This window comes from Sciurus vulgaris (genome assembly GCF_902686455.1).
Source record: "Sciurus vulgaris genome assembly, chromosome: 5".
NCBI classification, from domain to species: Eukaryota; Metazoa; Chordata; class Mammalia; order Rodentia; family Sciuridae; genus Sciurus; species Sciurus vulgaris.
The window spans coordinates 84,034,993-84,060,663 of NC_136465.1; the positions used below are offsets into that span (position 1 = coordinate 84,034,993).

The 25,671-nt window shown below is 37.4% G+C and overlaps 1 protein-coding gene across 2 annotated transcripts in view; it reads right to left on the reverse strand.

Annotated features, from left to right (window-relative positions):
* RERG (RAS like estrogen regulated growth inhibitor) overlaps window positions 1–24,765 on the reverse strand; it is a 116,154-nt gene extending 91,389 nt beyond the window's left edge. Inside the window, exons 1-2 of one of the 2 annotated variants that reach the window (XM_079140404.1) lie at window positions 24,488–24,765; window positions 20,763–20,935 (exon numbers count right to left, since the gene is read on the reverse strand). In XM_079140404.1, coding sequence (XP_078996530.1) covers window positions 20,763–20,823 — 61 coding nt within the window. In that variant the 5' untranslated portion in view covers window positions 20,824–20,935; window positions 24,488–24,765. Of the gene's footprint in view, window positions 1–15,955; window positions 16,041–20,762; window positions 20,936–24,487 lie in introns of those variants that run through there. The other variant, XM_079140403.1, reaches the window with a different exon arrangement.
* Between the last annotated feature and the right edge of the window lie 906 nt (window positions 24,766–25,671).

Here is a 25,671-nt window from a genome sequence, read left to right on the forward strand (position 1 = left end):
AGTTCTAAAAGTTCCATGTACCCTTCACCCCAGATTCACATAATGTTAACATCTCATGTAACCATAGTGCAAATTATCAAAACTAAGGAATTAATATTGATATAATACTATTAACTAAACTGCAGATTTTATTTGGATCTGCCCATTTTTCCAATAATGTCATTTTGCTATTGTTGTTATCCTTATTGTTTACTGTTTTGTTTGTTTTTCTTCAAGGATATGATCCAGAATTTCATGCTGCGTTTCATTGTCACGTTTCCTTGGTCTCAATCTCTTTCAGTCCTCTTTCCTTTTTTTTTTTTTTTTTATTAAAAATCATAAATTTACATTGGGCAATGTTGCTTGATTCATTCTGTTATTTTTAATGACCTTGACACTTTTAAAGAGTTCCGGGAGCCATTTTTCAGAATGTCCTTACTTTGGGTGTGTCTGATGGCAACTCGTGATTAGCTTGAAGTCATGCATGAGAAAGACTGCCACAAGGGTAGTGTTGCTCTTCTCACAGCAAAACACCCTCATGTCCATAAGCCTCTTTCCCAGGGGCACCAGCCTCTAGTGTTGCTTAACATGGTATCTTCCAGTTTTCTTCATTGCAAAGTTACTTTTCCTTTTGTAATTGATGAATGTTTATTTAAGGGGAGATATTTTGGGGCTATGCCAATATCTGTTTCTGCTAGAATTTTGTCTGCTAAATTCACTGATGGTTGACTGCAGCAGTTATGACTCTGATGTCCTAATATTACATTTACTGCATTCATTCTATATTTAGTAATTAGAATGATTTTCAAAGGAAGACATATTATTTCTTTCTCCTTTATTACTTTGTTCAGTTGTTTGTTTATTAGTATGGACTCGGGGATATTCATTTCCTTCTGTGGGGTGGGTTAAACTCAATATTCTTAACTTTGTATTGTTCTTTGTTTTGCCCAGATTATTCCAACACTGGCCATTGGGAGCTCTTATAGGTTGGTACACATGCCTCCATTCTCTTGTTCTCCCTTGTGTCACTTTCTGACATCACAAGATGCTCTATCTCCCGAAACAAACACTTCTCCAAGGAACCCTAGTTCCTTTTATTAGAGAATTTATACTTGCCTCCGTGAACATTATGGGGAAAATGTCCCAAACTCTACACCATTCCATGCTCCACAGTGGAGTTCTCTCTTCCATTTTCTTCAAAGAAAAACAAACCTAAAATGACAGTTTTAAGGATGTACATGGGTCATGACATGAGCATTTAATACAGCAGGAAGAATGCTGGACTTTGAGTTGAGAAATACTCCTGATCACATGGCATTTTGACTCTAGGTCTGATTTGGAATGAAAAGACATCATAAGTAAGATAACTTGTAAATAGAATTGCAATTGAGAGAAATCAGCCTAAAACCACTTTGGCTATCATTTCCTCTATGTTCTCATATTTCTGGATTTCAGTGGCAGCAAATGATTCTGGTTATTATTACCTTATGAAAAGAAGCAAATCTGTGAAAGGAAGTTTGGTTCTTTTTCTTCTCTACTTTCCCACCCCTCCGTACAAAAGGATTTGAACCTGAGGTTTTACTTTGCCAGCAAGGGGGCAGGGAAGTAAGTACCTTTATAAGAATAATCAAAACAATGACTCACAAACCCTGTGCAAGGATTTAGGATTATTTCTCTGTTTTGAGAACTTTAGGGGATTATGCTAAATCCTATGCTGAAGGGTGGAAAGGAGACTTTGTGCAGCTGGTCCATGTCTGCATGGCACACATTCACAGGATGCAGGCCGGACTGTAAACAACAAACACGGACTTCATCAACAACACATTCCAAGCCTTGCTGATAGGCCAAGGCAAAGACATTAAAGTATGATCATAAATGATCATTTGGAAGTCACTAAAAATTGATCTCTTGAAACATGTTTTTGCTATGATTTCACATATTTTCTGCTGCTCCCCACTTCTCAAAACATATATATTCTCCTCTTAGAATGTGTGCTTTTAAATATCAGTTTTATGAAGTTGAATGCTTTAGTTGAAACAGCAACAAAAGGTAGAAGCAATACAACTGCCCTAAAGCTTAGCATTTGGTGCAATCTCTACTGTGAATGCTCCTTTTTTACTAGCATTCCATTATCTCAGATTCATGCATTGTATATACAGCCTTGATGTTGTTTAAAATCCTGGAGTCCATCTCTTCCAAGAATGCTTAACATGATGTCCAGTTCTTAGTTGCCAAGGAAAGAGTTCTATTTTCTTTGTCGGTTAAGAGCGGTTTTGTTGACAGCAGCAGGATCTCATGCTGTGTCCATTTTATACCCTCTGGTTGCTGCAGGATGTTGAACTGATTGTGTCTGACCACTGAGAACTTGATGAAATCCACAGAGAAAATCTTCCTGGAGATGTTATGTTCTCCAGGTGCAATTTCCACAACTATCTCAATATCCCCTTTCTCCAAAATCAATTTGCAGTTTGCCAAATGATATGTGGTAGCTTATACCAAGGGATCACCCCTTTATATCCATCAGCAATTAAGAGTTTTGTTTTCTTAATATCTACATATGTTATCTTCCAACATACATCAGATGGGAAGGTTTAACTTACTACCCAGTAAGTTAGAGAACCTGTCAAATTAATGTTTGCAAAGTGGCTTGAGAAAATCCTTTGTGAACACCAGTAAAGTCATGGCTAATTAAATAACTGCTGACATGAGAAGATTCTGATTAGCCACTAGAGATGACAGTACAGTTGAGATTTCCACAATGCCTCCAGGAGTGTTGCTTTGGGTAAGATCCAACATGGCTAAGGTGCCAAAATGAAATGAAGAGCAAACTCTGGGATCACCCTACCTCTCCTCCCTCCTTATACACAGTGCAGTTGCTCAAAATGCGTAGGGTGCCTGATTAGGAAATGGAGAGTAGGAGCAACAGAGAGAGGCCATTGTTAATCTTTCTATTATGCCCACTCATTTTCTTCCTAAGTAGGTGGTCTTCACCCAACTCCATGAATGACTATATATCCTGGTTCTATAACCTCTTGGAAAATTTCCACTTACTTCTTAATACACAGCAAGGTTGGCTGTTTTTTTTTTTTTTTTTTTTTTTTTTTTTCCCTTGTTGGTTCCATTAATTACCCAAACCCACCAGCATATATTTGTCTCAAACTGAACACAGGTCAAAAGAAAATTAGTGCAGGAAGGCGGGAGGGAATCAGTACTGGCTGCCATATGGCACAAAGCGGAGGCTAGCAGACACTTAGAAGTTGCATCACTCAATATGTTCATTGCTAATATGTCATCCTGCTCCATGGAAGCCTCACAGATCAGTTCCCTTTCTATGCTTCTATTTCTGATTCATGGTTTAAATCAAATATGCCAACAACTTAAAGTGAAGAGCCACTCCACTGGATAGTTCTGTGTACCTTGGGATGATTTATAAGCTGCTGGACATACACGTGAAAAGAACAAAGCAACCCACCTAAAACAGTCTATGGGCTGCACACACGCTGCAGCCAACACAGCATCCACAAACAGATGACCATTGACCACCTAAAGAATATAATCCAAAGGCTTCCTTCCCTATCTTGGGCCATTTAAAAGCTGAGAACAGGATAGTATCCTTCCAAAGTTAGAGTGATTAAAGCATTCATTTTAAGTCCAATGAGAAAGCAGCCCAGTAATAGAGATATATAGGACCAAACACATTGCCTAGTCCCATGGAACAAAGTGGTTCCAACACTTTTATTTATATAAAAAGATGAAAGAACATTTCTTTCTGCCAAGGCACAGCTATTCTGACTGAAAAGATGATCCTGGTTTCCTAAACTGAGATAATTAACATTGTCAGCTTATTATAAGGCTGGCATAAACATGCTAGAAAATGACACCTTGTCTTAATCATTCTTTGCCCCTGAGGAAGTTTTTCTCAAACACATGCAACCTGGACTGGGGTTTCATACTAGGAACTGTGGTCAAGTTCAAAGTCTCTGGTGTGAAGGTCAGAGAGGTCCTCTGCTCCCAAGACTCTGAACTTCGTACAAAAATATGCTCAGTCAACTCAAATAAACACAAAAGCAAGAGGAAAACTGTTAGTAATTGGTGAGCATTTTAATTGGCATTAAAAATAGAATTCATGCCTCCTCTCTGGAATAAGAAGTCATTTTTAAAGACCTTTAGAAGTAGTGATGATTCTGGAATTATTGTCAGCAATTCATTCAGAACTAAATATTTTATACATAATTATACTGGAGTGAAAAAGCTATTCTCAAGCATTCATAGCACAGATTATATTTTATAAATACTGTCTAATCCTTCTTAATTGCCACCACTGAAACAAAACAGCCCTAGGCAGGAATAAGAGGAAAGAAAGGCCAGGAACAAGAGAAGGTCTGATTCTAAAAAAAAAAAAACCATACCTTCTGATGGTTGGCATCTCAAGGAACCACAGGTCTATTCGGTCATAGATGCAGGGACTTCTATCCTGTGCACAATAATAGCTAACACTGACTGAGCATTTATTAGGTGTGAGGCACTATTCTGAAGAATTCTCATGGATTATTCCACTTAATACTTATAATAACAATCTGAAGTAGTCTTTTACTCTTCAAATATTTATTGAGCACCTACAACATGTCAAACACTAATCTGGAGTTATTGCATAGATTAACATACACACACACACACACACACACACACAAATGTCTCCCTTCATAACTCATGTTCTTGTATAGCCAGGAAGCAGTGGAGCCAGGATTTGAATCCAAGAAGTCTGGCTACTGGACTATAAAATTATTATAATTATGGTATCATAAAAGGCAGCTTCTTTTGGAAACCAGTAAGAATATCATGAATCACAGTTCAATGTGCAACAATTGGGAGACATTTGTGTTCTGTGACTGATTTTACTGAGTTTGAGTTTTTCTCAACTGCAATAGTCTGAGCAGGGCCTGAAACAGGAAAGAACTGGCAATTGGAGTAAGCACACCCAGTTCTGGGTTCTGGATCTGCCACTTGCTAGATGAATGCTTTCGGCAAGTAGTAAAACTCTCTAAGCCTCAAATTCCTCATCTGAAAAAGAGGAATTATAATAGGAACTAATTCATCATGTTGTGGTTTGCTATTAAATGTGATATTATAAACAGAGTACTTTGCAAATGGTATATGAGGTGTTTTTATAATTTGTTCTTTATGGATTCTCACATCTAGACAATAGAATATAAGAAGGTAATTTAAATCATCTTAGAAATGTGAGTCCTGCTTAAAATTAGCATAGTACAGTAATGCAGTCACATCAATGTTTATAGCAGCTCAATTCACAATAGCTAGATTGTGGAACCAACCTCAATTCCCTTCAATAGATGAATGGATAAAGAAACTGTGGTATATATACACAATGGAATATTATCCAGTCATTAAGAAGAATGAAATTATGGCATTTGCAGGCAAATGGATGGAACTGGAGAATACCATGCTAAGTGAAATAAGCCAATACCAAAAAACCAAAGGCCAAATGTTTTCCCCGATAAGTGAATAATGATACATAATGGGGGTGGGAGCTAAGAGAAGAATAGAGGAACTTTAGATTACATAGAGGGAAATGAGGCAGAGGAGGGCGGGGGTATAAACGATGTTGGAATGAGACAGACGTTGTTACCCTATGTACATGTATGATTACATGAATGGTGTGGGTCTACATCATGTACAACCATGGAAACAAAAAGTTGTAACCCATTTGTGTACAGTGAATCAAAATGCAGTCTGTAAAAATAAAAATTTTTTAAAAAGATATGTGATTCCTACACTTGTAATTTCTACTATATGGAAAGGGGCAGAACAGAAGTTTATAGACCAGTTTTCTTCAGGATAGGTGAGTATGTCAGTGTTGTGCAGAGAGAGAAAAGGACAGACTGGGCCTACATTACCCAGGTGAATTGTTGGGCTCAACCTGACTTGGATGGTGAATCCCCTTTCCCCAGAAGGACAGGCTCTTTCATCCTGCATTAGGAGCTTTGCTCCCTGGAGCTCTCCACCCTCAGAATAGTCATGTCATCCAAGGTCCAGAAAAAGCAAAGATACCTAACCATCACCAATAGCTTTAACTCTGAGGACATTGCCTGGTCTTGTTTATGCTATAACTGATGTTTTGTTTTTTTTAATTCACAACCTCTGGCCCCATTTTCTTCAGTCTTCATTTTCCTGCTCTCCTGGTGCAGAGGCTTCCAGTGATAAATCCACATGATTTAAACCACCATCAGTGACCTCCTCTCCCATGTATACAGCTGTCAGGGCATCCTCCTTTTTTTAACCAAGAGATTAAAGTGCAGGGCTCAGCTCCAATCAAGCTGTGCCTCACTCTAGGGATATCTCAATGTGATTCCCTAAATTTTGGAAATTAACTAATTATGACTCTAGGATTTTGGTTCCATTTGATGACCCCTAAGTCTGATTGGGATTCCAAAGGCAAATTTGAACCTCAGGGTAAGAGGACAAGTGTGTTTCAGATCCAGATCCTTATTCTCCGTAGAATCAATTCATACTCAGTAGTCTCTTCCCATTCTAATTTAGACATAAATATGAAATCAAAGCTCTTGGGAGCCACACTTAGTTTTTGTGCATAAGAATCCAAGTTATCACAAACAATACAAAACACAATACAAATTCACCATCTTGCAGTTCTGTGGGTGAGAAATCTGAAACAGGTCTGGAGGGTCTCTCTGGTCACGCTAATTTAAGGAGACAGGGTTAATTTCCCTGTCTCCTTCAGCTTCCAGAACACATCTATGTTTCTTGGTTAATGGTCCCCTTTCTCTTCCTCAATCCAGTAATGTTACATGTTTATCCCCATTTCTCCTCAGTCACACCACCACGTCCCTCAGCCTCTGCCCTCAGCCTGGAAATGTTCTGTGCTTACAGGGAATCACATGATTAGGTTAGGTTCACCTGGTTAATCTAGGATAACATCCCCAGTTCACATCTTCTAAGTCCCTTTTTTTACCATGTAAGGTAACATTCACAGGTTCTGAAGATTACAGCATGGCCACCTTCAGGGCCATTATCATGCCTGTCACAATCCTTTCTGTGGCCCATAAAAATTTACATCTGTTACCACATGCAATTTATATTCATGCCATCCCAAGGTCCTCAATATTCTCCACTCATTATGGTATCTGCTCAAAGCCCCAAATCTCATCAGTTCAAAAGTCTCAAATCTCAACATTACCTCATATAAATGAGGCTGCAGGTGAGGCTCTGGGTGACAACATACTGTATGTAGTCTTTTTCCAATGTAGCTGTTTTGAAGTAATTCTGTTGCTGTTATTCCTAGAGTTTACACATTTTTTCAAATGTTTTTATTTGGTGATGGCATTCTTTTTTTTATTTATTTTTTATTGTAAACAAATGGGATACATGTTGTTTCTCTGTTTGTACATGGCGTAAAGGCATGGTGATGGCATTCTGAGACATTTTTATTGAGTAGACTACGTTTTTTGCTTTTTTGATTTCAAGGTGCAATTTCAATCCTTCCATTCTGGGTGTTACACTCTGGTGTGATGTGGTATCTAAGGTAAAGACAGTCCCATGTTTTTCCAACATTCCCATATTCTATACTAATGTTTGCCATGTGCAGAGGGAAAAGTTAAACATAAGACTAAGTAATAAACTCTTTATTCTCTCAAAACTTTCTACACATTTAAAGTCTCAAAAACATTATAATTCATAGATGGTTTAGGTTCTGATGTTCTGGAGTAGCAATTTAAGCCAACATTCCCCCCCCCCCCACATTATCACACAACAATAGAGATCTGAAAATTATATAATTTAAACTAGTAGCTAGTTCAGTATCATTAGGACCTGGGGAGTTTGATTTTATTTCCACCTGTATTAACGCACTTTTATAGAAAGAACATTCCAAATGAACTTGACATTTCTTGACAATCCCTTTCTTTTAGTATGTTTGCATTTGCTAAAATAAAACCCTTTAACTGTTAAAAAAAAGGTTTATATTGATTTTGGTTCATTCAAACTAAATTATGTTTATGTTAGGAAGAAACATACTAATAGTGGGAAAGATATTGTAACTCCAAACAAGGGACATGTCTATCTATTAATAATCTTGGCTGAGCTGAGAGACAAAGGTGTTTGGTAAACTATAATGAATATTCTGTAGATGACCAAATAAGATAGAAATGTTTACTTGTTGCAAACTATGGTAATGCTACATTGCATACAATTTTTAAAATCTTGTTTCACAATACTTTCAATAAAACACATTTCCAATAACTCATGTTGTCTCAGTGATGGTTAGTTCGAGGATGTTCTTAATTTGGGCTGAAGAAAATTTCTATTCTTCTGAACCTGAAAAAATGGTCCAAGAAAACAATGTAATAGAGTTTCCACTTTGCCATCAAAGCTGTGTGTGTCCAATATTCACTTAAAAAAAGACACCATACTGTAATTTTGAATAACCAATAGTGGAATCAAAAAATTATCAGCAACGATTAATGATAGTGGCCCCTTGGTTTTATAAGAAGCATCATAGTTTTAACAATATTTACTGACCTAGAAGTCTCTAGCAATAATTAATCATGAATTATTCATAGAAGATAAAAGATCTCCAGCCATCTGATGGGATCCAGTCCTAACCAATCTGCCTTCATAAAATGCTTGAACACTTCTGGCATTTTGCCCTGTGTAGGAGCTTGATTCTTCCATCTCTTTGGTTCACAAGAACATCTTGTATTTCAGTGAAAAGAAAAAAAAAAAAAAAAACCCTACTAATTGTGATGAATAATGAAGAAAATTTTTGCAATTCAATACTTTTAACACATATCATCATTTAAAAATGTTGACTTAACCATATATTTTCCTTAATGTTGAAATGTTGGGAGTTTTGTGCTTTACAAAGCTTCTGAGTTTTGCTTCTGGGGCTCTTCCAGGTCAATTTTTAACATATCCTCCCTTTCCAGTAAGGATACTTAACACACCACACATTTTTTTCTTATTAAAAGCTGTACTTTTTTGTCTTTCTTTACAATTTCTATCCTCCTCCCTTAACACCTCCTTCATATACTGCTGGGCCATGGGAAACAAAGAAGAGGTTTCAGCATGAAATCATAGACAGAAATTGGAATAGGAATCCTATTTTTAAAACTGAGTTGAATAAAAATATAGGACTATAAGATCTTTTGGTAGTTTAATTGCAGTTTCTTCCATTCTGGTTACTTATTTTTCTCTAGCAATGTTCAAGTGAAGTAAAGAATTTTCATAACTACCATTTAATCTAAATGAGTGTTCCTCAGTAACATGAAGAGAGGAAGGGAGCAGAGGGGAAGAACACGTTTGTTGACCTCCTACAGTTAGGCATTTTTAAAGAAATTTGTAGAATACCAGGGAAAAAGCAGACACTAAAGTCAAATTGCCTGAGTTTGAATTCTAACTCTGCCAAAATCCCATCACTACCTTCTGATCCTGGGTAAGTTCCTAACTCACTCAACCAGATCTCAATCTGCTAATTGGCAAAGACGGGTTAAGCATAGGCAAAGGCCTAGATTGTTTTAGAAGTTCACAGCTGTAAAGTCCTATTGCAAGCAATTCACTGATAGTAAATGACATCCAAAATTATCTCATTATTATGTCTGTTAATTAGTATTATATCCCAATATGGTTTGGGTTCACAACAGCCCTTACAAAAATGAGCTCACCAAAGTTAAATAAGCTGCCCAGTTAGTCATGGCCTGATCCCAAACCTCTGCTCCTGCTGCTGAGGGGAGTGGGGACTGAAGAGCTGGCCCCAAAGAGCTTTAAACTGACCTTTCCTGTGACTGAGTCAGCAAGCCCCTCAAAGTCCTCTCCCTCTCTAAACACCATTTAGTTCCTTTCCCTTTCTTTTATCACTTTTTGTCCCTTTGTCTTTTCTTATATAACTTTGTTATATAAGAAATATATAAGAAATATAATTTACATACAAAAAGTATATTTAATATTTACAACTAAATACACTTAATATTCATAATTAGATAAGTTTGGACATAGGCATATGCCAGTGATTCCATCACTATAATTAGGGTATCTATCCCCTCCAAAAGCTTCCTTGTGTCTCTTCTGTGTATGCGTGTGTGAATTTAAGATTAAAAGTCATAAAAATTACTTATTCTGCTGAACATAAACTATCACTAGCTGGTTTTTAATTGTAAACCATACAGTCCCCCAAAACACTATGGTCTAAGAACAAGGATAATTTTTACATGTGCTCTGGATTTCCTCCATAAACATTAGCATTTTATTGAGCTTATAGTGGAGGTTATGGAGGAGAAGGCAGAAAACTTAGAAACATAATAGGATTTTCATAAATATTTATAAATTGATAAATGGGAGACATAAAAAAATATGAGTTATATCTTCGGTTCAAGAATTTAAATGTGCTGTGTTCCTGAATTCACCTCTTTTGGAACACTGATAAAAAATAGATTCAAAATATAAAATATTTGAATGGAAAAAAGTTCTAGGCACTGGAAGAGATAAGCATTATTCATATTACCATGTGTGGTTGAGTCTTCCTTTAAAACATCTAACAATATGTGTTGCCAAATGACTAGGAAGCTGGCTTAGCTCTTAGGTTCACTGTAATTTATGACATTCTAAATACAAAAAGAAGTCAGTTACTTTTCAGACAAATATTTGCAATTTTTACTCTTTATTATATTTTGGCTTTTCCTATTGTTACTGACCAATGGCACAAAACAAGAGAGAACTTTCTAAAATATTTTTAAACAACAGGAAATGCATCATTGAGAGAAGTCATTATCTTTCACCTAAAACAGCGGAAATCCCTGAACTTTTCTCAATACTGTAGTTCTTCCTACACTACTATTGCATAAGTTTTATAAATACCACTTATCAAAAGCAATATAAAATATTTATCCAAATATTGAGGAAAGAATCATTCTTTTACTTTAATTTAGTTCTACATAAGACTTAACTCTATGGAGTACACTCTTAATAAACTCTAGGTTATGGGTTCAGTTTCTATGTGGTCAACTTAACTTTCTCTCAGTACAAAGTTTGGTATATGTTGAGTATAACTTATCTGAAATTCTTGGGTCTAGAAGTGTTTCAGGTTTTTAAATTCTCGGATTTTATTTAAACTTTACCAGCTTAGCCTCCTTAATCTGAAAAATCTAAAAATCTGAAATGTTCCAAAATCTGAAACATTTTGATCATCATATCAGCACTTAAAAAGTTTTAAATTTCAGAGCATTTCAGATTTTGGAATTTCAGAGTAGGTGTGCTTACCCTGTATCCTAGTCAGACTACATGTTTAATTTCCAGCCCACTTACCACTGCAGATCAGCCCGATCTACCCCACTACTGCCAAACAGTTCAGAGAATCATCTTAAATTCAAAGTTCAGCATGTCACAGTTGTTGTGGTATACACTTAAAAAGAGAGTATTTACCCTACTGTGATGTTAATGAGAAGTTCTAATTTTAAGGAAACACAGAAAAGCCTCACATTTACTCTGCCCCACAGAGTATTTTTTGACTAAGTCTACTCCCACCATATAAAGTTAACACCATAGAGCACAGTGTGTGTCTGTTTTATTTATCACTTTATCACCTGTACCTTCAGCCCTACGAGGCACTTAGTGTCTATTACACACAACTCACAAACAACTACATATGGGATTTTTTTTTGAAGTTGAAAACATTTTTTGCAAATGGAAATTGAATACTTAGCAAACAATATAATGATTCCTGAAGTGTGGTCCCTAGACTAGTATCAGCATCACATGGAGAAACATTAGAAATGTGAATGCTCTTGCCTACTGACAGGCCTACTGACTCAGTACCCCTGGAAGTAGTTCTGAGACATATATCCAGCAAACCCTCCAGGGGATTGTGAGGCATGGTAAAGTGTCATTGTTTGCCATAACCCACTAAAGAAAACTCTAGCCCACACTCTGCTCTAATTTGTCATAGCAGTTCCAAATCCATGAATGCAGCCTTTTCAGTATGGAAGTATAAATACAGATCTTAGAATAAATATCTGGGAAATGAGACCCTGTATAGAAGAGATATTTGAGCCAATAATGTTTGAAAACTATAAAAAAATTATGTAGCAATGTACCTTGAATTATAAGAAAAACATATAAGAAACAAGAGATATAAAGAACAATAAAAAAATTATCACTGTGAGGCTTCCTCCCATATCATTGTTTTTATGGTATGTGTCCTAAACAGAAGTTATTTAATAATGTGGGAATAATGTGGCATGGTGTTAATGTCCCTACACCAAGACTCAAAGACCTATGCTTTTTTTTTTCATCTGTCTAAACTATAAGTTATCCAAAAAATGACATAATGTCACTGGGATTTCTCAATTTAATGAGCTAAGTAATATGAAAGTAGAAAATTCTGTGATTTAAGAGCATCAAAGGTCTATAATGTTCCAAAATGAACATACTTCCAGATGACAGAAAGTAGGGAGGGGCAAAACATGTGGATCCAAAAGGATCCTGACAGGCCAGAAGAACTGATTAAATCTAACAAAACAATATTTAAGAGGATGAAAATAAACTTCTACACCTGGGTTAGACATACACACCCGGCTTAGGTATAGGTTTGGGAATATTTGGCTCAGCAAAAGCATATATTAAAAAACCAAAAAAGCACATACCAAAACAAAACAGCAAACCCCAAAGCCCTCATTTGCAGTGAACTCTCCGTGGGCCAGCATCATGTCCCCTGTCACCCTGAAAGCAGCAGTGACCTTAGGATGCCTTAGCAGAAGAAAGTATTTAGAAGCCAAATCACAGCTGTGCTCTGCTAATCTGTTCTGGGTGAACCACCTCTGCAATAACTGTGTTCGATTCCTGGCCCACACTTTCTGGAGTGCATGGGTGGAGTGGATTAGGGAGAAGAATGCTGTTACTAGAAACCAGGATCTCTGTGAAGAAAATGAAGTAACTATTGTCACTGGACTAGGAAGAAAGAACTCAGCTCTGAGTGAAGGCAAGCTAGTTACCTTCAAGTATGTAAAGGGCTATATAGGAAGAGTGATTCCTGGGCTGGGGTTGTGGCTCAGTGGTAGAGTGCTTGCCTACCGTGCATGATGCACTGGGTTCGATTCTCAGCCCTAGATATAATAAAAATAAGGGAAGAGAGGTTCCTCATATCTCTGTGACTCTGAGGGGTGAAAGTTAAAGTCTATGAGGAGAAGCTAAGAAGCCTTTGGTTCCAAAGAAGGTAAAGCAACCAACAGGAAGAGCTGCTGTAATACTTTCATGTATTAATTTGGCTGGGCTGTAGTATCCATGCATTGAACCAAACCCTAATGTAGGGGTTAAGGTGAAGTAATTTGTAGATGCAGTTGTAGATAATACCACCCACATTATCCAGAGTAAAGTAGATTACTCTGGATAATGTGGGTGGGCCTAATTTAAATTTTTGGAAGGCCTTAAGTGCAGTCATCATTGACAACACATCTGGTACTTGCAGAGGCCTTTGCTATGCATTAGTTGTTCACTTATTACTGGATTTCTTATAAAACATAACATCAGGTTTTACAGGGTTCTTATTACAAAATTCTAGTGATCATCTCATTTCTAGCAGAAAACATTTGAAAGGATAAAGAAGAGAACTGCATGATACAAAATGAAAATATTTAGTATAAAAGTTGCAATAGCTTTGCACAGTCGTAAACTAGGATTCTGACCTTGGCTCTAGCACCGGCCATATGGGTGATCTATCCAAGGCTCTCTATAATAGGTATCTGTCATACATACGAATATCAGTTTTTCATGTCTGTTTACTTATGCAGAAATTACCTCTTTCAGACTGCTTTGCCTTTACAATATAACACTCTTATTTTTAATGGGGTGAAAGAAGCTATGGCTGTTTTTCTGAAACCACATCAATTTTCAAAGGCAGCTGTAGAAACAGAGATACGTTTACACTGGAATTTTGGCTTCAAGGCCAGTACCACCTTGAAATTTGGCTGATTTCCCCAAACCCATAAGTTGGAGAAATACCAGGAATATAAAAGGGAATTATAGGGATGATTTAAAATTTTCTTCACTTCCCTTAAAGTTAGTTCTTGTCAGTTGCCAAGAAAAAAGTCAAGATCAAAATGAAACCAATAGATGCCAGATATTTAACTACAGAAGAAATGTTTCAATGAATAAATTAGTCATCAGTTAAAAATAAATGATCAAATTTTAGTAATACATTAAAACTGAAAATAGCAGAGATAGAGATACATCCTTTTGACTTTGAGAAAGTATTCTTGGTTTTGTTTCATTTTGTTCTCCAGTATTACTTCCTCTCTCTATTTTTTTATTGTTTTTTATTTTTCCTTTTCTTATCAGCCTTCCCTCACCTCACCCCATCCTTTTTTCTTTTTTCTTGTTTTGCAGTGCTAGAGAGTGAACCCAGGGCCTTATGCATGCCTGGCAAGTGCTCTACCACTGAACCACATCACCAACCCCTATCATAACATTTTTAAAGATCTTTTCATTCTATTTTCAGTTGAGACAGTGATTTTTTTCCAGGACTGGGATTGAACCCAGGGCCTACTCACACATGCTAGGATAGTGCTCTGTCATCAAACTATACCCCCAGCCAGCTATGACAATTCTTAACAGAAAAGCTTTAACTCAGAATTGGTTATTCACAACCTAAAACCTATTTAACTTCTCACCCATGAACAACTGATTTTAGTTTCTTTTCTTTTCTTTTCTTTTCCCAAGTCCTCTTAAGATCAATTCCTTTTCTCTGCTTTTCTTGCTGGGCATTCAAGAAAAATCAGCAATGATGGATAAATTATTCAGAGATCTGACTTTTACACATATCCATAGGTATACATCTGCAATTTGAAGATGCCATTTTATTGCTCTTGGGGTGGACAAAACAAATGGCAATTGTCTCATCTAGGTCATTTGTTTCTTCTTGATTTTCCATTTGTGCAGGTAAAGAAAGATTTAAATTTTGGGAAACCACAGGTAACCATATCGCCTTATTTTATGACAACAGAAATACTATTTTTTTCTGGTCAAACCAAAACATCTGCTCACCAACAACTACACAAGGAACCTCATTTCTGGCAATCCTTCAGTTTTAAAAACGAACTAGGAAAAATTTCACACACACACACACACACACACACATACTAGAACGCTACTCAGCTTTACGAAAAGCAGAAAATTCTGTCATTTTCAACAACATGGATGAACTACCAGACTTATGCTAAGGAAATAAGTCAGGCACAGGGAAACAAATACCATATGATCCCACTTATATTTGGAACCTATAAGAGCCAACTTCAAAGAAGTAGAAAGTAGAATAGTGTTTACCAGAGGCTGGGGAAGGGAGTGGATGGGGAAAGAGAAGGCTTTGGTCAAAGAATAGGAAGTCTCAATAAGTTCTGATGAGCTATTTATTGCACAGCGTGGTGACCTTAATCAATTTATTGTTAAACTATTAATAATTTAATAATGTATTACACATCTTGAGATATATAAAGGAGGATTCCACATGCTCAAATCACAAAGAAATGACAAATATTTAAGATTATGGATATGTTAATTAGCCTGATTTGATCATTCAACAATGTATATATGTACTGAAATCACACAGTACCTCATAAATACACACAATGATTATTTGTCCAAAAAGAAAAAAATATTTCAAAAACCACGATTGATGGTAAAGAAAAAGAGATTATATAATCTTAGAAAATAATGTCCCCAAACTTGATGAGCTGATTGGGACCAGGAGAGGTCAAAACAGGTCTAGGGCACTCATCAGTGTTCTAGTCTCTGTCTTGTGCATGCCTGAAGAGTTCATTTTAGTCACTGGGCAGGGAGCAATTGCTTTTATATTCATACAAACACGAACATATTATGGATTAATATTAAATTTTGCATATATTTTATATAAATAATAAAAGTCACAAAATAATCACATGATTATGAGATGTTTTCATACCCCCAAGCTCACTGGATCTTTCTCTTCTTCTATTATGAGTACTTTGAAAGTACCATTCAAGAAGCATCATATTACACCATAAAGTCTAAAGGAGGGGAAAGACTGGGGTAGAACTACTTAAATAGAAAATAAATTTTAAAATACAAAAGGTTATTTCTATAGCATAAGAACCCTGACCTGCCCAAAATGCTATTGATATTGCTGGTTTTGATTTAATGTGTATGAGATCTCATAGATATATCTCAGCCATGAGGTACATATCTATTTTAACAGTTTTTTGGTACCTATTGGAAAATTCACATTTAAAATCAGAATTGGGACTGGCTTATTTGAAAATAAAATGAAAAAAACTGAAAAAAGAAAACTTGAGAGTGGGGGTAACAGCAGGTAAGAACAAGAAAAAGGATCAAAAAGTGGAGGAAAAATTAAATAACTTCTCTTCATGCCAAGAGAAAAATACATCACGTTTGTGTTTATTTGGCACACAATTTATAGTCCAGCAATCTTAGTGTATGAATTTGAGCTTTCATGGACGAGTGCATCAATTAGTTTTTGAATTAGAGGCTAACATTACTCAATTAACTTTCAGACTAGCCCTTTCAGGAAACATATTTTTGCAATGGCATGCAAAATTTCAATTCTAAAATGAGAATGTCAACTGTGAAACTAAATTTAAAATTTCAGTTGTTTTTCTATCAGCCCTTCCTACACTTACTACAGATTTGAATAATATGAATACAGGAAGCGCTTAAATAAAAATGTGTGCATTCCAGGTTTATTGGCAAGTCCTATCGCTTTAATTACTGGGAGCCTGTCAAAATATAGGCTGATGCACACAAGTAAGCCTGTGTGTCACATTATCAGAGCTTTGCCTTCAGCCAGTGAAGGTCAATGTATACTCTCTGGAGCAGAGGAAGAGGGAAAGGCTTGGGAAACCTGGCCTACACTATGCAGCACTCCCACCATGCTCACTACTCTGCCCTTCAGCCAGCAAGCTCACTTGAAGATGGAACTGCAAGGTGAAATTAGACAGAAGGAAGAGCATGCACATTTACAACAAACCATGTAAATACTGCCATGCCCATATTATACATACACACATCCCTCACATGTTTTATCAGTGCTCTTTAGTGGTTAGCACCTTAGTAAATTTTGCCTCTGCTGACACTTCTATGGCCAACCTGTCAACCAAAAAGCTCTGCTTAATGTTAAATTTTGTTTTAAACAGAGAGGGCCTATCTATCACGGGGCTTAGGAAGTCAGCTACTACATACCAGAAGCACTTTCAAACATAAGAGTGTTAATTTATTGACAACACTAACATATTTCTGGCTATTTTTCCAAGATTGAACATATGTCATAAAGAAGCATCATCATAATCATCAATGACCAAGCTGTAAATTGACATTAACCAGACTTTGAGTTCAAGAAAGAGAGAAAAATGTGTTGTGTGTGTGTGTGTGTGTGTGTGTGTGTGTGTGTAGAGTGTGTGTGTGTGTGTGTGTGTGTGTGTGTGTGTGTGTGTGTGTGAGCACACAAGCACGTTGATAGTATGCTGAATAAAGATACAGTTTTTTACCTTGGGAGATTTCTGACTTTTGTGAAAACCAAAATGCCCACCTGAATATATCTTTGTTCATCAGAGAACTTATAAATTAAAATACTTTGAAATATTATAATAATATGTTAGTACTTGAGTATTTGCTATGTGCCAAAACTGTTGCATATCATTCACTTGATCCTAATAATTGAAATAGGCATGACTGTATGTTTTTATGTAACTGAATAAATTGAGAAATAACTTGCCACAAATTGCCAAATTCATACAGTTAATAAAGGATAGAACTGGGAGTCAAATACAATGTTACTCCAGAGCTCATGATCTTGACTACAGTTATTCAACCACCTATTAATTTGCTAATGGACAATATGGTCTTATGAACCCTGAAATACCAATTTGGTACTTAGTGTGGGGGAAAAGTGGAGCGGTCAAGTAAGACTTGAAGCCTTGGAGACAGTTCACACAGATCCAAGTCAAATTAGAGAAGCTCAGTTTCTACCAGCCCAAGATCTCAAGCTGGCTCCCTTAGGGGTGTTTCCTACATGGTTTGGAGACAAATTAAATTGTGAGGGCCCAGGAAAAGATCATGACTAATCTTGGAAGGCATCTGAGTAAGCTAAGGAGCTGCAGTACATTGCAGCAGGAATAATTTCTCTCAGCTTAAAAATGCAAACATTACTTATGAGACTGATAAAGCCTCTACAGTAGAAAGGTAAAAGTGTGGGACAATCACTAGGCAGAGACAAGGTAGAGCCATATTACAAAAGAATGAAAATAAACATGAATTTAGTACTGCTACTATCTGTTTTCAAAGTTGATAGGTATGAAGCAGTCTGGGGTTTGCACTGAACTATAGGAAAAGTTGTCTCCCATGTATAAGTCAAACCAGTGGTACTTTTCAAATGTGAGGTGTGGTGACAGGTCTCAGGACAACAACCTGATGTTGAAATAGGAAAACAGCATGTGTCTATAGATGGCAGACAAAAAGGCAATTGTTAAAGGCATGAAGTCTATCATGGTCATGTTCATCCAAATGAAAATGGTGAATGTATACAAGGTGGACAGAGAAATCAGTCCAAGGAAGATTCATTTACTAAGATTAACAATTTTAGAGCTGGTAAAGGCCTTAGGGAGCAATTTCAACCTCTTCATTTTACATCAAATAAAACTAATCGGCAAAAGTTGTCTTCCAGGTGCAGGTGTTATTTTTGGCTCTGGCTAAGAGGGAGAGTGCATGGAGAGAGAAGACAGGAGGATGGCATGCAAAGACCCAATTTCCTAAAGGTTGGCAGATGAGGAGCAGCCCATGTTGGCAGCTATTAGGGGCAACGCAGAGGGAGAAGAAAGCCAAGGAGCAGGCTGCCTTGGATCTTGGGAAGGGAGAGAAGAGTGGTTGTGTTACAAGGTAGAAAGAGGTGTAAGAAGATCAGACTAGAAAATATTTATTAGTTTTGTTGAGTTGATCAGTGGTGACTTTTTCAAGATTGGTACACTTTAAGTAATGGAGATGGGGAATAGTTCAGAGAAAAAGTTCATTAAACTTGAGAAAAAAGACTAAGATGGCGTAGCAGATCAAGACATGCTCAGGGGAGACAGGTCAGGAAAGAATGACAGGAATAATTAAAACAATTTGGAGAAAGACAGGGAAGCTGGGTTCATAGCTCAGGCTGGATGAATCAGCCATGATAGAGGGAGGTGGCACTTGCTCCCAGATGGGAAAGATGGGAAAGGGATGGGTATACACAGAGCCAAGTGGTTCTTCCAGCTGAATTTAAATTCTTAAACCATGTGGAATTTACTTTACTAGGTGATATAAAGCTTTTAAAAAAATCCCTTTCCCTTATTGTTCATGGTACTTGAGGAATGAACAAATAATAGATGGCCAGCCCTGGGCCCAGCCCTTCATTCACAAGGACTTAGACAAGCCGTAGTTGGCAGCACAGGCCTGTGCCACACTCCTGTGGCTTTGCCTCCACTCCCAGCAATAATTTCCTCATTCTCCAGATCCTTCTGACAGCTACAGAAACCAGGTTCTCACGCCATTAGGAAACGCTGAGATTAATAGGGCGGGGTTTAGCTATCTTCAATCTTGTGAATGCCACAGTTTCTTAGCCTGGCCAACTATTTTCCTTGCTTGGATTCTGCCAGAGGGGAAAGCAAACAGCAAGTAGAAGAAAAGCATGGTGGAAGCAAAAGCATGTGAGAAAATTAAAAGAAAAATAGAGAATAAGAATTATAATAAGAAAGATTACTGCTGAAAATAACTAAAGAGTAGGTCAGGAAAAAGAAGTTGCTCACGGTATGGAAAAATGCTTATGTGTGTTTGTTTGAGATTATATGGATTATCTGTTGCATTGGATTACTAGTTTATTTCCAAATGGGTTTCCCTCTTCAAACATGCACCCACTAGATCCCTGTTTGAGTCCTTTCCTGAGATCCAAAAACTCTGCAAAATCAAATATGGCTCCTCCCTCCAATAAGAGACAAAGACAGTGTCTGAGAAGCCATGTTGTCCTGACATTTCAGCAACATCTCTGTTAGTATATTTTAATTATAAAATCTCAAATATTGTGTACAAATTGAGTATCAGGTACATTTCTTGGTTCTACCATTCCATCCTTACTCTTAAAGGTATATAAATCTTTTCTCCAGTGGGGAATAAAAAAGCCTTTGAATTATTAATGCTAGCCAGAATTTACTAATTTCAGTTCATCCCAGAGCACTGGCAATAGGTGTCTTACAGTCCTCCTCTAGCTTAAAAGTGTTGGACAATAATGTAATTTTGTGTCTCATAAATATATATTCATTCAACACCAGTTATTAAACTCCAAACACATCCTTGACATTGGACTTTTTTCTGAGAAAATCAAAATTAATGAGTTATAAAATGATCCCTCAGGCTCTCTTAGAGAGTAAAGAGCAAATACATTTTAAAATTTCCACAATCCGATTTTTTGGAGTTTGTTTAATATCCTCCCTTAGAATACCAAGACCTATGATATATCCATTTCCTGTGTATTATCAGCAAACTACATTATTATAAATAAGCAGAGTACAGTCAGTTATACAAAATAAGAGTGCCAGATAAAGAAAATTTCATCTAAAAGAACGAGTGAGAATATGAGAAATGCCTACCACTCACCCGCCCAATCACAAGAGGCAGTGGTAAACACACACAAACACCCCCAACACACACACACGCGCGCGCGCGCGCGCGCTCCACAGCAACCACAACAAAAGTCTTACCTGACTTGCCCACGCCTGCTCTCCCAAATACTGCCAGCTTGACCTCTGCACTTTTAGCCATGATGGGTGTTGGTAGAACTTACTGTTGTTAAAACTAAAAAGCTGAGCAGATGTTTTCGATCCCAGTCTTTGGGTTCACTGTATCATTGTAAATCTTGGAAGAGTCCACAGTCCTTAGACAAAAGAGATTTGAAGATTCATAAGTGACTGGAAAATGAATTAATATTTATTAAACATCTACTATATGCCAGTCACATTCACTTCACCAAAATTTTCTAAACTGATCTTCACCCCCATCCTGTGAGAGTGCTATAGTAATTGACTATGAGCTGTTTAATAATTAATGGTAGATTCAGGATTTGAATTTAAACCCATTTCATCTAACATGTGCATTTTTCATACACAATATCATTCTTAAAATATTTTAAGAAACTTTTTATAAAGGCATTGTTTCTTGGCAGTCATTGATAATAAACACTTGAAGTATTGAATATGTGTGTTTGCCGCCCATCTGTAAGCATCCAGCATATAAGGACATACAACAGAGAGTTGTTTCAGGGACTCTTTATTTCCCTTTGGTTTGAATAACATTTATTCTGTGAGTAAATGATCCACTCCATTGCCACACATTTCACTTTTTCATTTCAGGGTTAAATTTTATCTGTTTACACTAGAGCACATGGTCAACTTGTATAAGAAATATGTATGTTTATGAAGTCAATAAAAATGCCCTGGTACCAAAAAAAAAAAAAAAAAAAAAATACCGTGCTCCAAGTTCTGATTCCTTTTCTGTGACACCCTCATTAAAATGAATTTATAAGGCTGGGGATATGGCTCAGTTGGTAGAGTGCCTGCCTTGCAAGCACAAGGCCCTGGATTCAATCCCCAGCACCGCAAAAAATAATAATAAAATAAAATAAAATGAATTTATAATATTGTCCTAACACTTGGGATGTGACATTATGTAGAGTGTAAGTAGGTTGGTGCTTTAGGAATACATCTCGGTTCTTACTACCAAGGACATGTAAACTTGGAAAGAGCCTTGGGAGGACAACCGAAGGAATCTTCTAGTCATTACAAGAATCTTTATGTCCAGACAATCATCCTGTGCCTGATTTACTACTTCCAGATATAGAAAGTGGGTTCATTACATACAAAAACTGTTCCATTTCTAGTCAGTCTCTTCCAATAAGGAAAACTACCTTTCTTCTCCTGAGCTCCAATCTGCTTCGTATCACTTCTTCTCACATGTCCTGGCTTTTGTCTATGAAGCAGCTCAAAACAAGTCTATTTTTTCTTTCCCTCTGAACTCATCAAGTAGCCTAGCATCTGTTAGAATGCTTTGCCCCACTCTAGGCTTCCACTTTCCAGCCTGTTCTTTCACTCTTTGTGGGGTCTACATCATGGAATGTTTCTTGTTTATAATTTTTTGACCTTCATCTTCCCCTTCACCCTAGGTACTGCTCCTCTCTGGCACTGACTATTCAATCACTCTAAAAATGTGGCCTCCACTGCATTCACTACTTGACAGGTGACCCAAGAAACTGACCCAGCAAAACTTCCCTGAGAGGTTGGCTCTCCATTATTTGCGCACTATGGTTGTGCCACAGCACAGCCACTCACAGTAGGGCTCACATCTTTCACATGGACTGCAGACTCTCCCATTTGGAACTTCTGCAACCAGTGGTTTCCACACAATACTACACTTCACTTTGTCTGTGTTCAACTCAGTCACATCAGTCTTAACAGTGTACCCATTTTTCCAGTCTGTAAAGATACCCTTGAAACAAATACAAATGTGCTAACTTCTCCTTCCAGCATTTTTCATCTATAACTTTTAAACAGAACTCAAGAGAGAGGAAAAGTGAAAAAGCCTTCTGAAAAACTACTTCCACAAAGAAACAAGAAAATACTTTTTACATTATGCACTGAAGCCATCAAGTTGTACCTAACCATTTTTTTATTTGCTGATTTCTAAAGTGCCAGAGCTTTCTCTGAAGGCAGCTATTAACATTAGCTATTGTTGACTTCATTTCCAAATGAAAAATCATAGTAATCATTAATAGTACAAAAACCAAAAGCTTAAACATCTGCAATTTGTCCAGTCCCATACTTTTGGCTAAAGATAAAAGGATTTCTTTATTCATCATTTTTCATGTATTCATTAAGAAAAGGCCTCTGTGTTTAAGGTTCAATGCTTCATCACAGAAGCATAATGTATTAAGATATATTAACAATAAAAACTCTAGGTGAGAATAGTTGCTGGTTAGCATTTCTTTGAAACATACAAGTGTCAAGAACTTGCATAAAATAATTGACTATTTCACACAAAACTGTTTATTACCATGTATATAAAATCCACATAATTGTTTGATTAATGCTTCATAAAGTGCCATCAAACAAGTTTTTTTTAAATGTCACATATTTCAATAACTCCCAAATGGCCTCAAAGACATAAGACTTTCACATATGAAAGAAAAATTATGTGGGTTATTTTTTCCATTTATAAGCTAATAAAGCTACAGCTGGTTATTGTCAACCTTATGTGTGGTTAGAAAAAAATCACTTTAAAGGAAGACACAAATCTGACATAGATTTTATTTCTCTCATGAAAATGTGAAGTTACATTTGACAAGATAGAAAACAAAGATAAATGTATAAATTGTTGAACCTGCTGCTAAGTCTCTGATGTTCAAAATAGCTCATAATCTGAGCCCTTCCATAACATGGATATAAGAAAACTCATTATTTTTTCTAATGTTGTGCAGAAATATTCTGACTCTGGCTAGAAGTTGCCCTTCACTTTTTATGTGGGTAGTTCTTTAGCAGGGACAAAACTTTCAGTTCCTATCAGTTCTAAAGGTAAAAGCCTAAATATGTCAATTAAAAATGCAGTTTTTTACCCTAAACATAAAGTAATTAACAAAAAAATTTGAAAATATAAAGCAAAAATCTAGCTCCAAATTCTGTATTATTGATGCTTTCATTGACCCATTCCACCCTTACATTGAGCATATATAAAAAAAAGCAGCTACTTCGGAGGAGCTCAGATTCCATTAGACCTATGACATTAAGTCTCTAGAACCTTATTAATTTATTTATGAGAAGGTTTCATTCCTCATAAATGATTCCCAAGACTATACTTTCTACTTCCTTTTCAGGGGCGGGGTGGTGGGGAAGCATCTTTATAATCATTTTTCTAACTTCTGTTTTTATGGTCTCATCAAAATAAAGTGCAGCTGTTTAACCGGAGCAAAGAACCTAGTTCGGTCGTGGGAATGAGATTCTCCTCTCTTTGGGCCAACCCTTCTGTGGTTTCGAAATCAAGTTTCCCTGGTTCCATTACTAGGAATTTTCCCTTATCTTATCATAACGCAGCATCCACAGAAACAAGGATAATTGTGCAAGCCCCTTGGCTATGGCGTTACTCTGAAATCAACAGGTATCCTGCAACCACAGACAAGCTCTTTGTGGATTGAAGGTCACTGGCTTTCAAACTAGAGTAAATGCCGCTTATATCAAAAGGACATTCCCCGTCTTAGCGCGGAGAGTGCTGTCAAGCCTGGGTGCTGGCGTTCTCATTCGCACTCTTAGCAACTCCAAAGACACCCTAGAAGGACCCAGTGACTAGGAGAACTGACTCAGAGGCGGAGGGCTCAGGACTTAAAACGGGTCTGCAAGGAGTCGTCCCGAATGAACAACCTAGACACGTGCGTGACACTCACCTGTTTCCACTCTCCAGGCCGGGAGACCTGCGGTCCTCTGCAAGTTCGTAGTCGGTCCCCTAAGACCGCGAGGCCCTCCTGTGCTGACCCGCCCAGGCTGCAGGCTGAGTTTCGGACTTGCCAAGCTGCGATCGCGGGTGGGAGAAGCAACAGTAGCAACTGTGGGTGGCCAGGCAGGGGGATCTCCTGCCCAGCGCTTGCTGGAACTAGCGGCGGAGAGACTGCGGCAGGGCGCGAGCACTGCCCGGCTGAGGCCGCTGCGCTCCACGGCCAGGATGCTGCAGTGAGGCGCTTTGGCGCCCCCTACTGGGACCATGGGCGGGCTCCTCCCGCACTGCTGCCTCCCGAGCTTGATAGCCTGAGATTCCGCTTTTCAAGTACTGCACCCAAGACTGGCTCCTCTCCTTTGCTCAGTTCGAGGCCTCCAGGCTCTGGAAGACCGACTTTCCTGAATTAAAACCTTGCGTATGAAAGCGTCACTACGTATTGTTTTTTATTCCTTTCTTCAAATGATTCTCAAAATATTCCTTGGAAATATACTTAATTATCCCCATAATCTCAGAGTGGAAACTGAAGGAGAAGATTTTAAAAAGAAAGAAAGATAAGAAAAAGAAAAAATCTAGTCTAAGGTTAGTAAACAATGGGAAGAAAATCCAGGCTGGATTGGAAGCTGAGAGATGCTTGGAAAGACATAAATGCTGAATTCAACTGAATTTCATATTTCTATATCTGAGAAAGTTCCAAAAGCTTTCCATCCTCCATACAAGAGCAGTGTTAATAAGATTTGTCTTGGAGTCATATGCCATCATGCTGAAAACCTAACAAAGAATTAATATGCATGCTATCCTAGACTTGTTTTTCCGTCCTTCAACTCATTTAATATTTACAGCCTCCCTTGAGGTAAGCACTAGTAGATAGTTGCTAATCCTTCACAAGTGAGAAGGTGGGCTTCAGAGCTTCAGAGAGGTTAAGTAATTTCCCAAAGATGATGAAGTTTGTAAGCAAAAGAGCAATAAACACCTAAATTGCCGATTGTTTAAAAATTATCATTCCAAATGTGCGCATTCTCACCAAGGTACCAGGTGACTTCCAAAATACCGCCGCAATATTAGCAGACAGGGGCCCGAGGCTAAGTGAACAATCTAAAGAATATCAATGATGGAAGGGAGGTAACCACAGAGGAG